General features: G+C 33.3%; 1 protein-coding gene across 1 annotated transcript; it reads right to left on the bottom strand.

Moving 5' to 3' along the window:
- Window positions 1-1,136: 1,136 nt before the first annotated feature.
- On the bottom strand, window positions 1,137-17,288 carry LOC128167136 (vesicle-associated membrane protein 7-like). The gene is made up of 6 exons (XM_052832684.1): window positions 17,188-17,288; window positions 7,007-7,155; window positions 5,810-5,906; window positions 4,978-5,079; window positions 3,895-4,053; window positions 1,137-3,158 (listed from the first exon to the last, which is right to left on the bottom strand). The coding sequence occupies exons 2-6, from the start codon at window positions 7,153-7,155 to the stop codon at window positions 2,952-2,954; spliced, it is 714 nt and encodes a 237-aa protein (XP_052688644.1). The 5' UTR covers window positions 17,188-17,288; the 3' UTR covers window positions 1,137-2,951.
- Between the last annotated feature and the right edge of the window lie 362 nt (window positions 17,289-17,650).

The following is a 17,650-nucleotide window of genomic DNA, read 5'->3' as shown; positions in this document are numbered from 1 at the left end:
TATATCTATACTAATTTGAGTGCAGATCGAGTATCGTGTGAAAAGTCTGCGAATACTTAAAAATCGTACTGTGGGCACGATTGTTTTGAACATGCACAAAACAATCGCCGCGTGAATTAGCAATTTGCTGCGATGAAGGAAGATAGCCTTTTACTACATACCTCTCTACGATGAACTCCGAATAAGTGCGATTATTGAATTCGTACGCTGTCGTAATTCAAAATCGCCACGGTGACAGTGTGACAGGGGCGTAACTAGAAGAGAGCTTAGTTGTGACATTAGACGACCGATAGAGGTGACTTCAGTTTAAGTATTGTTTACACACACTCATATGATATATTCTCAAGAAATTCTTGATACAAGAACATTGAGGAGTGGGATACCTTAAAAACTAGTACTGGTCAGTTTACAAGAAGTAATAATAAACGTAAACTCGCGAAACTGGAGAAATTGGGAAAAGGATGTATGGGGGCAGACGAAGGTGTACAGACACAAAATCCAAGATGGCGTTGAGTATATTGAGAATATATTAGATATTCTGAAAGAAGTAAATGGACACACGTGAAAATTCTGCTGGGGTATCTCTCTTGTTGACTATGTGGATGTTTTGTGTGAATGAGCGGACCAGCCACAGATCAAGCAGACAATGGATGGAGGAGAGGTGAATTTTAACGATTCTTTAGACTTATAACGCATTAAATTAAATTAAATGTTGAGAAAACTGGGTCTAGAATGAAAAGAAAAAGAATAATGAATCCATTTAATATATAGTTACATGTTAAGGTTACAGGTAATATTTTCTGGTAACTGTTAAATGTAATTTTTTTTCATACAAATTAAATAAGCATAGATTACTTTCTATTTTTTCTTTTTTTTTGCTTTGAATATTTATTAAAATTGCACGTATACAGTTGAAGAATGCAATAAAACAAAATAAATTTTCTGTTCAGTGTTTTTCTGTATATATTTTATATATACATGTACTGTTTGTACATCATATAGAATGACATGTGCCTCTTAATATACCACTGTTGATAGTGATGTAAATAATCGTCATCATAACAATTGTTTTTATATCTATAAAGTGCAGCCATTTCAATAGTTGAACAGCTGAACTTCATAAAAAAAAATACACATGTAGATCAATTTTTATTACACATATCCGTCGGCCTTCAGTTTCACAAAAATTAATTTTCTTCATCTCAACAATAACAAATATACATTGTGTAAGAATACAGTGTAAATACTTTAGACAAAAATTTAAGTACCGGTATCTTTAAACTGGTAAATGATAAATAACAGTTTACTTTTTATAATTTCATTATCAAGGTAATAAAAACCAATCATTGTAATACAGATGGTACTTTGTTTAAAAGAAATTTAACACTTACATGTATACCACAATTCATATCAGATTCAAAACTGGAAAAATTGACTTCATATTTCAAAAAAACATATGGTTAGAGAAGAGAGTGAACATTTTTAAAAGCAAGAACACATAAATTTCTTTCACACCATCTTTGCTAGCCAATTAAGGTTTCAGATCCGCACCGCTCCTCACATTTGTGAGGAATGGTGCGGATCAGAAATCCTTGGCTAGCGAAGATTCTTTCACAATATTTTCTTAGTTACTATATGGCTTACCTATAGTATATAATTATACACTCTCTCTCTCTCTCTCTCTGAGCCCTTGGTACTAAACTTGAAAGTTCCATATTCTAATTTGCACCTCTATCTATTTCACAATTCTTTCCATCTTTGAATCCCTCTCCTGCTGGGCCTGGCCCTTAATTAACTTGAAACATTCAACTTTAAAAAGTCTTTCACTCAAGGGTGCCACAATGAGCCAAGTTTGGTTGATACTGGCCCAGCGGTTTCAGAAGGAGAAGAGGTGGAAGTGAAAAGTTTATTTTAGATGCATATGTCATTGATGCCAAAATTTAACAGATACAGGGAAAATTTGATCAGAAAAATTCACTTCAGTTTTTCAACAGAAATCAGCCCTAGCATCAGAAATGGTTAACACAAGGGATGTTGTTTCTTGACACCAAATGGAAAAAGACCAAAACCAAAATATACAAGACTGATCAATAGTTGCATTTGAAAACAAAACAAGACACCTATACATGTAAGGACTACATGCTAACCTGAGCAGTGTCCAATGAGTTACAAGGAAAGGATATAATATTGGCAAACATTTTGTAAGACTATGACAGCTACTTACACTGAGACCAAAAGGAATTACCCCTTTCCATTTGTCGATGAATTTCAAATCCCAATGCAACCCTTTCCAAACCCTTGTGGTTCATGGTTTGAAAAAACTTGAACTAACTATACAACCTGAATACAAAATTTATCAAACTCTGGATGCTATAAATATTATAATTCCTTATTTAACTTTCCTCCAAGCCTTGTGGCATCTTTGTGAAAAAAAAGAAGTTTTGTGTCTAATTTGATGGATATCAGCTAAGTTGTTCCAAAAGTGGAATAAAAAAATGTTGACAGACAAACAGGTGGACAGATGCCAAAATCAAAGACAAATCTTGATCAAAAATTGTCACATAAGTCAGGTGAGCTAAAACTGAGGACAAGACAATGAAAATTTAACGTAATCTTCAACATCTGCATTCATATGTAGACAATTAGTGATAATAAAACTTCAAAATGTTATTCATATATTTCACATACATACAGTGAATTGAAATTATGAACAATGCACTTCATAGATAAAAGATGAAAAATTTACTTGTTGTTTAAGAATTCTGCAGTTTCATTAAAATGTGCAAAATTAATTGAATAAAAATGTTGAAGAACTCTAAAAACAATTTTAAGTTCCACTTTTGCAGAACATAATCACAGTCAATTTGATTTAATACGGTAAGTAAAATTTAACAACCTGTATCTCCATTTTCAATTGATTAACTATAAAAATACAACAAACAAAGTACAAATCAAACACCTGATAGAGATTTACTAGTGGTAGGAGCAACCGTTGTTTTTGAATCTTCTTTGCTAAATACTTTTAAGCCATTGAGTATTAGAATAACGATGACTACGAGGACAATGAACGCTATGACACCGATGATGATCATCATCTTGGTGTTTTTCCACCAGTATTTCTTCCTTATTTTTCTGGCAGTTTTCTGAAATTGGGATGACTACAAAAAGAACAGAATGTATTAAATATTTGGTAGCTTTATAATAAGTGAGTAAAATAAGTATCTGACTTGCAAAAAGAAATGAAATTGTAAATACTGTTTTGCCCCTGCCCCCCCCCCCCCCCCCCTTAGACTTTGCAATTTCTAAAAAAAAATTTAATAACTATGTTGTTAGAAGTATCTATTTCTAACTGTGTATGGGCGAATTTAAGAAGGGGCAAAATAGTTTGAAAGAGTGGAAAAGCCTAAAACATGAGGCGAAATTGATCCTGTATACAATATTTTCATTTTTAAAAATATTGTTATTTCTGTGCCTATACTGATAAAAACTACAGGATGTGATCATGTCTGGTTGCTTTACTTGAATGTATCAAACAGAGTTAAGTTAAAGGGGAAAAATCAACAAAACGAACCATCCAGTAACAAGAAGTCATAACTGTTTCATTAATACCATAAGTGATAAATTTTCTGTACTTTTATCGGAGTTACAAAATATTAATGATTTTATTGGTCCCAACTTATATCATATCTTATATTTCTCAACTATAACAGGTATCATTCATTTTCAAGACCCTGAAATTAAATTTTATGGGAAATACCCATCTCACTTTGACTAAAGATACACTATCAGAATGATTCTTAATCAAAAACAAACTTTGTTCATAGAAACAGAATCGGTCTTGAAATTTTTTCAACAAAACTATCATAATAGAGTTGTGAAAATGGCTGAACTTACACTGGCCTCTAATTCTTCTGTTTTGTCAATCAAGTTTTCTAGTCTTTCTCCTCGGTCTAGAACTCTTTCAATGTTTTGCGTCATAACATTTTTGACATCATCCACTTGAGATCGTAAAGTAGATACATGATCTCCTGCACCTGGTTTGGAAAATTTCTCCTATTAAAAAAAAAATCAATAGAAATAGACAAATAAAGTAAATGTATGACAAAATTAACCAATTATCATTCTATACTGTAACTTAGGGCCTTTTTCCTTTGATAATTTATAGCTGATCATATATTCCATAAAACATAATTAAGTGATACTAGTATACTACATTCCATGTCCTTTCATATATCATTGGACAAGGCACTATTGAAGGAATAACTGGGCAAAAGAACCTTGCAAAACCACTATAACACCAACTAAAACCATTGGCAACTGATGAATGCTACACTGTGATTTCCTAATTAAACGCAAGGAATTAATATCCGCATAAAATGCTGAGAAGCCCATCTCGCAAATTTTAAAATCTCGCTTTTAATTTTCTAACATATGTAAACTACATGAAACTATGATAATTTTTCTGCATTTGCCATTTTATGTTCTTGCAATTTGATGGTAAACCGTTCAATCGCGGAATTAAGTACTTGCATTAAATGAGGAATCTACAGTACTGTACTACAGGAAATATATGTTTTGCTGAAATCACTTTTTGCAAAATCATATTAACTTTTTGCAAATATGATACTGCAATATGAGGAAATAAGAAGTAGATAAAGCACTTTATGGATTTTTAAAAATGAAGTAGTTGGGGCTATATGGACAATGGATATTGGCATTGGTTAAGCTCAATGGAAGAGCTCCTGACTACCGGTAGAGTTGCAGTGGTCCCAAGTTCAATTCCCAGTCTAGCCATATATATTCATTGTATTTAAATGCCCATTCCTCCTTTCCTTTTACATAAAATATTCAATGGGATTGTCATTATGACTAACAGGAAAGAAAATTACACAGTTTTTCTAGATTTATCTTGAATTCTAATTTTTATCATCCTCCCTCATAAGGTTTGTATCTTGAAAATGATAAAACTTTTATTACCATATCCTGAGCCATGATGAATCCAAACTCACTGTCCAGTTCATGCAATCCACAATTCACAGCCTTCATCGAGAGTGTTCCACTCTGAAATTTTCGCTTAATCTACAAAGTTTAAATATTTATAATGATCTTCCATATGAAATGAGCTAACAAAAATATGAAAATGTGATTAGTGATTTATTAAATTATATAATTAAGATACACTCAAACAACTGCAAACAATTTAGAAAACCAGATTTATAGTTATGGCTTGAAATACGGTACACTGTAAGTTAACCAAGAAATAATTGCCTGCATCCAAAATATGTTCCTATTTTTATTCTCCTTGTGCCCCATTACTGGTTTGGTTCATAATATAAACAATATACCAACGCATGCATAGAAATGTATAACTGTAGCATTGACTTTTTCGAGATGTTTCCCTAAATGCTGGGACTATTCATAACTAGCACTCCACTATATCTCAAGGATCTCAGCTTGAACAATTTAGATTCTGGCACACTATAAAAAGAATCCTTGATAAAAATGTTGGCATTTTGGTGTACTGGGATTTTTTTTTCCGGGAAGACTCATCTTATTTTCACAGTGTTGTTTTCCCTTCATCTAAGTATATAAGGCTTTGTGCCAAGTTTGGTTATAATTCAGCCAACTGATTTTCAGACAGATAGCAGGCCGCTGGACAAAAAATAATTAGAAAAGTTCACTTAAGCTTGCAGTTCCATGGACTAGCAATGAAAGTTTTGTGAACAACCTATTTAGTATATTTGTATCTGATCAATTTTAAAATAAAATTTCATAAAGCATGTTTTGTTTCCTATTTTTGAATAGTTACCTCCGCTAAATATGCATAAGGTTGTTTTTTTCCAAAGTCGGGGTTTGCAGCACACAAATAAATCATGCCATTTTCTATCACACAGTGGAATAAATAACTGAAAGTTTAGCAAACAAAAAATAAATCAGAAATGAAAAGAGAATGTCAAACAAAATGCTATAAGGAGCAAGAATTGCTAACCTTGTCAAAACAATATACTGTATAGTAAACCAAGTTTTTATGTGATTATATACTTTAAAGGTATGCCAAATTCACAAAAAATTAACTAATTAACATAATTTTACAGTTGGGTAATAGGTGCATCAACTGTAAACTATAATTCATAGACAATTAACCATAATTACATATCATCAGTTAAACTATATTAAATAAACTTTAACTCATGAATGCTTATATAACTTTATTTCTCTGTAAATTAACCTTTAATAACAATTGATTTCATTAATTAATACTGTATAATAGATTTTTACAAATGTAAATCATATTTGTTAAATACAGTTAAGAGTTGTTAATCATTGTTAAATTCACAAATTGTATTTTTTTTTAAATAATAAATAAACCATATGTAACATATTGAAAGTACTGCAAAATGGTTGCAATTTAAAAGCTTGAGAGACAACTACTTCACATAAGCATAAAGTCCAGTATAATTAATCCTGTACTTTCTGTTATTTTTTTTTTACATATTTTTTTTTTGGTTTAGCTTGCACATTAAAAAAATCCTTCATGCATGCAGTGTGTGGAAATAAATGCTGGATTTGCTCACTCATCACAGTAAAAAAATTAATTTTTATTGTGCTCAAAGGAACTTGAATTAAATAAAGAAGTAAACAAACAAACAAAATTTGATAAAACATAGACATAAAATAATTTAGGCACAATAATATAAATGACTGCATGCATGTTATAGAGAGAACATAATTGCTACACCCTTTTGTTGTTTAATCATTTTGAAGATGATGTCACCACTGTACCATTTAAGTAATAAAAATACCAGTTTTTAAACCAGTGTGTATCAAACTGAAAGCTTAATTAGGTCCATCTCCATGGAGAAGGATTTATTTAGAATTTTTACCACGGATTTATTGATAAATATCATCCTGTTTCTATAATGTACCGTTTGCATATATATATATCTGTGTGTTGTTGTGTTCTATAGTGCAGCAGCAGGATAGCTACTTAAATAACTTTCTTTACCTCTCTGATTGGTAGGTTGTTTTGCCATCATTCCTAGTGGGAATGTTTTTGATTATTGACTGTACCACATTCTCAAAGGATCCAGAGCCAGTCTGATGACTGCAAAGAATAGTTGTCCCTCTGGATATACTACTATAAGTGATCGCCATCTGAAAAAATAAAACATAAGTTGCATAGGCCAGAAAATAAAAAGATTTTGTTACTTTTGTCATATGCATTTATAGGAATAAGATAATCAACAAGAGGCCAATTGGCCTTAACGGTCACCTGAGTAGCATATAACCCAAACATAAACTTTTCGAGGAGTCTTATATATGCATCTAATTAATTAGGTTTCATACTGGAGTAGAAAAATTATAAATTTGTAATGATGACCACTAAATCCCTGCATGAAATCTTTCAAAAAGAACTGCGAAACCTATAATTTTGGCAAAAAACTGAAAGATCTGGTCTACAAAATCATGAATTCAGTTTTCCTTTCAGGTGTGTGGGAGTAAAGAAGATAATTTTTTAACATTATAAGCATTAACACATAAACATCCGTTTTGGCCCTGCCCTAGAGTCAAAACCCATACTCCAGGGGACATGAAAATTAAAATTTCAGTAGAGGACTTCCTGGTAAACATAATTATTAGTCAGTTTTTTTATACAGATGTGTGAGAATAGAGAAGAAAATTTTTAAACATTATATGCATTAACACTATATTGCCATATTGCCCCCCCCCCCATGTCCTGAACCCCTGACCCAGGGGCCATGAATTTCACAATTTAGGTAGAGGAGTTAGTGGACATCATAACCATGTATTCAGTTTTTGCCCACATGTGTGGGAGTAGAGAAGATTTTTTTAAGATTTAAAGCATTTTTACTATATGGCCATATTGGCCCCACCCTAGAGCCTGAACCCCAAACAAAGGGTTCATGAGTTTCACAATTTTGGTAGAGGGCTTCATGGACATTATAACCAGGCATTTAGTCTTTAACAAATATAAATGGGAGAAGAGAAGAAGATTTTCTAAGATTTAATACATTTTTACTACATGAATATGGCCATATTGGCCCAACCCTAGAGCCTGATCCCCTGACCCAGGGGTCATGAATTTCACATTTTTTGTAGAGGGCCTCATGGACATCATAATCATGCATTTAGTTTTTAACAAATATACTATAGTATATGGGAGTAGAGAAGAAGATTTTTTAAGATTTAATACATTTTTTACTATATGGCCATATTGGCCCCACCCTAGAACCTGAACCCCTGACCCAGGGGTCATGAATTTCGTAATTTTTGTAGAGGGCCTCATGGACATCATAACCAGGCATTTAGTTTTTAACAAATAAATATGGGAGTAGAGAAGAAGATTTTCTAAGATTTAATACATTTTAACTTTATGGCCATATTGGCCTCACCCTTGAGCCTGAACCCCTGATACAGGGGTCATGAATTTCACATTTTTTGTAGAGGGCCTCATGGACATCATAATCATGCATTTAGTTTTTAACAAATATATATGGTAGTAGAGAAGATTTCTAAGATTTAATACATTTTTACTATATGGCCATATTGGCCCCACCCTAGAGCCAGAACCCCTGACCAAGGGGCCATGAATTTCACAATTTTGGTAGAGGGCTTCATGGACATCATGACTATGCAACCAGTTTTTTTTCTCACATGTGTGGGAGTAGAGAAGAAGATTTTTGAAATTTTGGGTTTTATTTTGCATATTTGGTCCCATATGTGGCGCCCCAGGGGTGGTAGAGCCATAAATTTCACAATTTGGATTCCTCTTACCATAGAGATGCCTCAGGCAATAGGCAATAAGTCACCTGAGTTTACTCAGGTTAACTAAAAAATGGACAAATTGTGAATTTATAGTTATTTGTCCTGAAACACACCATGAGCAAATAAAACCCAAATACCCTGTATTGAAATTATATATTTTGACTAATTTCTCATATCTGATTGAGTTTCAATTTTCTATTTCAACAAAAAGTCCTTTTACCAATAAAGATCTGTCATTATGTTTCCCATCCCAGTATATTATAGTGCTGTGACTAACCTCTTAACATTAGGTAATCACAGATTACAAAGCTCACCGAGACGAGGCATCACAATTATGAGGCATCACCTTTATGAGACCACCTTTATCATATTATATGAAAATCATACTTTATGATCTTGGATACTCATGGATAACAAGAGGCCCATGGGCCATATTGCTCACCTGAGCAACAATAGGCATGATAAAATCAGCTTAATGAAGTCATAATACAAACTATCTGGACATGTAGATCCTGTATAAATAAAAATCCATCCCCCTCCCCTGGATATTCTTATGTTTAAAATCAAGTACCTTTTCTAACAGGATGATTTTATAGTCATATCACATGATGAGCATTGCAGTTCGCAAAAAGATCCTAAACAATTGCTTATATAAAGGATATATTAACATATATTTTGATGCAAACTACCCCTAACTTGGATCCACCAAAGCATGTTAATTTGTTATTCAGAGGCAAACTGACAAGAATGAACCTGGGTTGATGTTGAAAGACTTTTCCGTCTTGGGCATGAAAATAACTGACATCGTTGCCATTTATTTTGTAATACAAGAAGATAGTTAACCTGTTGGAGGTTTCAATGCACAGACTTTCAATGCATTGTCATTCCACTCCTTTCATGTTTAAATCCTTTGTCTCGCTGTCTATACATACTCCTGTTATAAGCACTGTGGTGCTAATAATTTTCAGCCAGTTGTCCATTTTATGGAAGTCTTGATTTATAGCAGGCTTGGGGCGAATTACATTGTAAAGTAATGCATTACATTACCATTACTTCATGAATTTGGGCATTAAATTACCATTACCATTACTTGATTTTCTTGAAGTAATGCATTACATCACCATTACATGAGTAAAGTAATGCATAACCATTACCATTACTTTTTTTTTTTTAAAGTAAAGCTAATAAAGAGTTTTTGCAAATGTTTCAAATATACAACACTCTTTAACATATCTACAGCTTCATGCTCAGTATCAGGTTCAAATTCAATGAATAAACAAGTCATTCTTTATTTGCTCAATATATAATCATATTGTGGCAATATGAACAAACATATTACATAAATAAAATGATATTTATAGACATTTGGCATGATACAATATCAGATATGAAATAGAGACACAGGATAACATGCGTAACAAAAAACAATTTATATGAAATAATGTTGCGGTTTTTAAAAGCTAAATATAGATACATCCCCAGATTACACAAATCTTTATAATTTTGGACACTTAATTTTATTAATTTATAAACAGATGATTTTTCCCCAGTTATATTTCTTAATATATTTTAATCGTATTTCTTTTTACGGAGGACACTTTAAGACAAAAGATTGCTGTTGCACTTTATGATCGAAGTTTCAAAGGGTTCATCTTTTAAATGCATCCATCTTCCGGGCTATACTAAATAAATGTTTTGCAGGAGCAGTTAAAACTTGGACTGGAAAATACTGTTTGACGATCTTTATCTTAGGATATATTAAGTGCAATAATAGATTAAATACATAAATCTTGTATTTTCTATCAGTCCAAACTAATGTACAGTGTAATTAATATACAAGAGAGAGAGAGACAGACAGACAGACAGAGAAAATAAGTAAGATTTTTTTTCAAATGGGTTATAATATTGGAAGTGATATTGATTTTCATCATGGATGGACAGTGCATTCATTTTGCTTTTAAAGGTGCATGTCTGTCTCCTATTCTATTGTGACATAGGGAAGGGAAGGGGATTGGGGTGTTTAGCACTTCTTATAACAATAGATTGTTTTGATACTTAGATTATCCTGGGGGCATAGTGTGTTGTTGACACATTTCTTATTGAAGTGCAAACTAATTGGAGTAAATTGTTTAAATGATTTAAAACTCTTAATAACAACACTCTTTAAAATGTTATGAAATTGTGCTGTTATCTTTAGTAATATAAACAATTCAAATATGAATTTTAAAAAACCTTTTTTAATAAAACATGTACAATTAAAACATTTTTTTCTTTATTAGAATTATTTCTTTCTTCTTTAAAAATAAATTTAAGCAAATTCAATTTCAACTATTCATTAATTCATCACATTTTTAAAAGTGAACATGCATAAATATGCATAGTAATGCAAAGTAATGCCATGTAATGCCAGCATTACACTAGATTTTGGAAAGTAATGCATTACATTAGCATTACTTGTAATGCTAATTTTGAGGCATTACACATTACTAGCATTACTTTGAAAACATGTAATGCATTGCAATGCATTACCATTACATTTAGCTTTACCCCAAGCCTGATTTATAGACATGACCCCCAAAACAACAACCAAGCCCCTTTTTTTACCATGTAGCCACCCTCTTACCCTGGAATACTTCCCTTTTTTAAGTTTATTGAATGATTTCTAAACATCCTCTCTCTCTATATACCCCTGTTGTTAGCACCGCGATGCTAATGATTTCCAGCCATATTTTGGATGCATTGAACACTTTCTGTAATAGTGACACCCCCCAAAAAACCAAGTTCCAGTTTTTTCTGATGGACCTCCCAAAGAAACCCTCTGTCCTGTGAATACTTCTCTTTGTGGAGATTTTATAATGATTTCTGAACATCCTCTCTCTATATTAGATATGCTCTATATATACTCCTGTTATTAGCACTACGATGCTAATAATTTCAGCCGTATTTTTGATGCATTGAACACTTTCTGTAATAGTGAAAGTTTTTTTCTGATGGACCTGCCCAAAGAAACCCTCTTTCCTGGGATATACTTCCCTTCATGGAGATTTTATAATGATTTTTGAACATCGTCTCCCTATATATACTCCTGTTATTAACATGGCGATGCTAATAATTTCCAGCCATTTAAGAGTGAATATATAGACGGACAAATCATTTTCGCTCTCTATACATAGCTCCTGTTATTAGCACCGCGAAATCAATAACAGGAGTATATATAGACAGACGAAACATTCTCACTGAAGTATGTATATAGTGTATTTCCGATGAAGTGATGAAACGCGTATAAGTGATAGTATGTTTTGTAATATTTTACACACTCAGTTATTTTATATATAGAGTGATTATTGATAATTTTAACGCTTCTGACGTTACGTATAATAACTTCAAAAGTTACCAGCACCGCGATGCTAATAACGGGATAATGCCCCGTCTTGTTTATACTACAAAAGATATAGGGAAACTAGAGCAGAGCTCGTGGCAAAGCCCCGAGTAGGTCTTCCGTTGTTGCTGCGAGTTGAAAATATATGTTATATGGTGTCAAACGATTATAATGACTATACTTTCAGTTCTGCTTTTGTTATAAAAACGTGTTGTGATTGAAAGCCTGTATATAAAACGTGTTTTGAAAAAAGAAAGGAAGAAAATATTTTAGGAAAAGTATTTGTCGAGCAGAGTTTATGTGATCGTTTCAAACATTCTTTAAAAAATGAGATGTTTAATGGCGAGTTAAATTTTCAAAGGGTAGCAAGCATTGTTATAAACAGTATGTACTCGTGATTCATGTCAGGAAGTGTATTTCTTTTTTAAACTAAACCCGCCTACAAAACACGTAAACTTTTCTCAAAGTTAACTTCTATATTAAAATATTTCTAAATTTTTTGAAGACTATGTGCAAGTTTAGAAATGCGTGCTGACAAAATTTACAGACCCTAAAACGTACTACTACACCAAAAAAGCGTGCGGCCTACGTGCGAGAAACGTTTCGTGTAAACCTTTTAGAGTTTCATGTAAACCGTTTAGCGTTTCGGGCAAAGCGTGCGAGAACCGTGTGAAACGTTCATCAGATTTCATTCGGAACTCTCTGACAAGTTAATTGTTTCAAAATGGCGCCCGTGTTTTACATTACTTTCACAAAATTGAACGAATTTTTAACAAACAAAAGAAAGGTATATGTAATATGTTTTACGGTGCTACCGTTCTGGCGAGCGCAGCAAGAATTACACATACCTTGCATCATTGTCAACTTATATTTTTATTTAGGTATCAACGAATGTCAAAGAATTTTTAAGAGAGTATTGCTCTACAATAAGTATGCTAAAGGTACTCATTTTAATGGTTATGATACATACAGCGCAACCCCCTACAGAGAGAGAAAGAGAGAGAGAGAGAGAGAGAGAGCTCTTTGTAGTAGTGTAATTTCCCACTTTTAAATTCAATAGTCTGACTATATGCAATATCTAAATAATATTATTACCTGTTTATTTTTTCATTTTATTCCTTTTTATTTAGTTCAAAATGTTCTATTGTTTATTTCCTCCCTTCTCATATACTTACCTGCCTACTGTACATGCATGCACAATTAGCTTAAAAATAGATCGATATGACAGTAAAGTATGGCTCTTACTGGTTTATATATATAAAATCTCTATATCAAAAAAAGATTAAAAACAAATCATATGTCAATGAGGCAGGTATCGCAGTTTATACTGCAATAGCCAGTACTTTCATTACAGATGTTTGATCCACCTCTAAATTTATCGCGGGAAATATAGCGCGAGTGCATTGTGACGTCATCCATGACTTTGTTTCTCGACTCAATACGAAAGTATAGAAGTGTGTAACAAATCTTTTGAGTCTCGCCAAAGCATATGCGGTACTCAAAACGTGTCTCTAACTTTAAGTCACCGTAAATTACGAGTTAAAAGTCGGACATTTTTGGCATAGCACCACGGGTGAAAACATTAGAGAGCATTATGGGACGTAGACAAAAAATTTTGTTTGATGAACAGTAGGTTTTGCTCGTTCTTCTTCCCGCGCACACTGGTTCTTAGAGCTCGCTTCGCTCGCCGGCGCTCCCGGCGAGCTACGCTCGCTCTAAAAAGACGACTAGTTACAGAGTACATGTATATTTAACGTTTTCATGCGATGTTTCAGTACTGAAACAATATTAATATTCGCTATACATAAAAAATATTAAATACAGTTAGTGAAACATGATTTCTAATGGAACAAACCTAAATCAACTTTAACTTGCACGATCATGTTTTGATAGGCATGTATTTTTATTATTTATTTACATCGATAACTCCTACTGATAACTCTTACTGAGACCATTCGGCTGTGTACAAACAGCACACATAACCTCGGACATCGGGTGAGACCTGCACCTGGCTGAACCTGTCAATCAAACTCTGTGTATTTGTTTTCATTGGATGGTCAGGCGTCTCTCTTTTGTCATAAGCCAATGGAAAATTAATGACTTCAAGGTAATCGGAATCAGTATTTGATGAAGCACACAATTTAAATGATAGAAAATTTATTAATTATTTGAACAAAATTAAATGTAAACATAGAAAGGAAATAAAAAATTAATTATTATGGGAATCTATACGCATGGTACTCAATTCAAATAGATTATATTATGATTTTATTATTTTATGTAGTAAAGTCACCCTTCCAACTGTTACTCAATTACATAACAATTGATGACCTGGGGCTATAAATGTTCTGAGATGTGTGCGCTGAAGCGACACAAGATTCTCGGTCGCATGCGGCAATTGAATTAACACAGACTGGCCGAATAAACAAAGGGGTGGGAAAGTGAAACAAAATGTTACACATAAGAAGAAACCACCAAAAATGATTTTTGGCAGATCTTGCTATCTTTTCTCCAATTAAAAAAAAAAATCCAGCGCGAGCACCTGTCAGCGGGGCGGGAGGAGTGGGGGGGGGGGGTGGGGGGGGGGGGGGCAGCAATGAGTTCGCTTCCACAATGAAACTACAGAAGTGATTAATATGTGACCGATAGAATCTTATCTAAAGTTGTTTAAACTCATGTGAATAGTTTTTAAAATAATCATCGAATGCCTCAATTCAGAGCATTCCTTTATCGTGCTAGCACCTACCGCAAACATGGAACTTTGATTATAATTTGATTTCATGTTTAAACTACCTTGTACGCTATCGTATAAATCAAATTGCTTAATCAACTGTACAAGTAAAATAAATTTATCTTTTCATCTTAAACCAATATAATAGTTGAAAAGATAATAAAATATAGTTGTGTCCGTGCAAAATATGAAATATAAACGCGTCATAAGGTACATGTAGAAGAACACGAACCGACAGCGGATCACTTATCCACTCGCGCTGGATCTCCTCAGCCATGTGCGAGGGATGATCATCATTTAAAGGTTTAATATTGGAGGGGGGTGTTGATTTAAAACATCAATTTTACAGTTTTTAAAGTACTTTACCTAAACAAACGAACCATTAGTTTATGTCTAACGATTTTTCCGATTTGGAGTAATATCGTTCATTAATATTCATTTACACTCAAATATTTAATTAAATATATATACAAGTAGGACAAACTTTTATAACATAAAATTAAAACAGTTCTTTTATATACGGCTATATTAACTCAAACACGTTCATATGCATGTAAGTGAGAGTCGCGGTGTGCGAATCTTGTGTATATTAAATAACCGCTTACCGCTAGGTAATGCAGCCGTGGCTGATCTCCTCGGCCGTGGGCGAAGAATAGATTACGTAAAGGTACAAAGCACAGAATCGCACAGCTCAGAACCAAGGAGGATTTGAAAAGTTTGCAGTATAATGACCTTACTCTATCAAATAGAAGTTATATATTTTAAACTTAAACCCCACAATTGATCTATGTCTATTATTGCTTTAGAGAATGACATTGCTTTTATTAATTAAATGAACTATTTCTTACTTGACATCCAATCGTTTAATCCACAAAAGATTTTGTGTAATCAAAACTAAAACAATTCTTGAGTTCGCGGCTAAATAAACTCATATATGAGAGACGGAACTCTCGTGTATTAGATAACCGCTGACCGCTAGGTACAGTAGTCCAGCCGCGAGCATGGTAACCGATTTTCTCGGCCGCGGGCAAGGGAGAGCTTACGTAATGGTACACACACACATGCAGCTCTGATTCAAGGTAGATTTTAAATGCATGGAGTTAATAACTAAAATGTAATGCATAGAGTTTTTTAATTCCATATTTTGTGGTTTACTAGAAAAGAAAAAGAATGTTTTGTTTTCCAATTGCCGTTTTTAATGATTGTGCACTATAAGAACTTAACAACAATGACTTTAACTCCTAAAGGAAAAGCTTATACTCTAACAACAACAAAAATTCTTATGAATTAATGCCTCCTGTATAAACCAGCATACTTTCTGCGGCAACTTTATGCCAGTTGTACGCACAAAGACTTTCATTAACTTGTCAAATGAAAACAAGTACATGTCAACATGTAAAGCTTTTTACACTCATACTACACAAATCACTTACAAAATAACATTGTTACGACCTTTATGAGATCCCAACAAACAACTTTTCCAGCGACAGCCATACCAAAATCCTAACCGTTTTTGAGTTATTAAACAAAAACTTTTAGGGGCTATTGGCCCTTAATTTAAGGGGCCAGCTCTTTTTTATTGGTGTTAAATGAAAGCCCTTGATATTTTGCACAACTTTTATTCTACATGTCTTAACAAAATATTTTTCGTTAAAAAGATATAAAGGAAAATATGTCTAAATTTTTGCACTTTTTTGAATCCTGTTTTTTGACCCCCTACCTTTTCCTAAATAAAAAACGTAATCTAAAAACAAAAACTAATGTGCACCACTACAATGTCTCTGCTATTCACATTCGTTGGATTCCCATTCCCTGCTATCATAGTCTCGGAGCCTTTGTCTGGAAACCAAAGGCCCTAAAAAATTTCAAAAGGGGAATAACTCGTTACCGGAAAGGGAACTCTAACTTTTATGAATTGATGAAGATAGTGTTTTGTTAAGTCCATTAGCCCTGAAAATTTGAGCAAAAACCGTTCAGAAATGAGCACGATATGAAGCCTCAAAGTTCGCGTCTAGGAAGAAAAAAAAAAAAAAAAAAAGAAAAGTAAGAATAATCTTAACCCGCACAATAATAGAAAGGTCTTCCGTTGGAAACGGAAGACCTTAAAAAGAGAAGTTGACATAACGTTTATACTTTAAAAAAAAATTGGCACGTAAGATTACACACTCAACCACATACATTTACATATTGGATTTCATTATTAAATTGTTTACAAATATAACCAATTCGTCTTATTTTCTTTATAAACGGTTGTCACATCCTGTTTTGGTATATAACGATTAAAACTTACTTGTGAGGTGGGCGTTCTTTCCAGGTGAAATTATATACATTTACATCATTTGTATTTCGATCCCGATGTCTTTTAGTTGTTACATATAAAGGGAACCCCCATAAAAACGATGAAATCCAATAGAGAAAAGACCTTCCGCGGGTCATAATCTGTATAAAAGGGAGAAATCCCCATTATGTAGATAGCTTTCCGCGCGCGCGCGTGTGTGTGTGTGTGTGGGGGGGGGGGGGGGGGGGTCGACTATAATGTAACCCGGGGAAAGATGGTTTGGAGGAAAGCCACTATACAACACCGGTTTGATAATATCAGATTGATACTTGAAAGTGTATTTTTTTTTTGGCGGTCAACGTAACTTACAATGTTGCAAAATTCTGTTTATACAACTATATGCGACGTACGTTTACCATGTTTACGGTACCGATAATAGTAACCATGTAGTTCGTGTAAAAGCTGGTTGATGATT

This window comes from Crassostrea angulata, chromosome 10 (assembly GCF_025612915.1).
Source record: "Crassostrea angulata isolate pt1a10 chromosome 10, ASM2561291v2, whole genome shotgun sequence".
Lineage (NCBI taxonomy): Eukaryota > Metazoa > Mollusca > Bivalvia > Ostreida > Ostreidae > Magallana > Magallana angulata.
Note: the sequence above shows the minus strand (reverse complement) of the source record. Positions and strands in the feature narration are given on the sequence as shown.

What these genes read in the sequence shown, in the direction of transcription:
- LOC128167136 (XM_052832684.1), bottom strand. Translation starts at nt 7,155, where the DNA reads ATGGCGATCACTTATAGTAGTATATCCAGAGGGACAACTATTCTTTGC. An exon ending in ACAACCTACCAATCAGAGAG is followed by an intron (nt 5,907 to 7,006) that starts GTAAAGAAAGTT and finishes CTAAACTTTCAG; the next exon opens with TTATTTATTCCACTGTGTGA. An exon ending in CAGAAGAATTAGAGGCCAGT is followed by an intron (nt 3,159 to 3,894) that starts GTAAGTTCAGCC and finishes TTCTTTTTGTAG; the next exon opens with TCATCCCAATTTCAGAAAAC.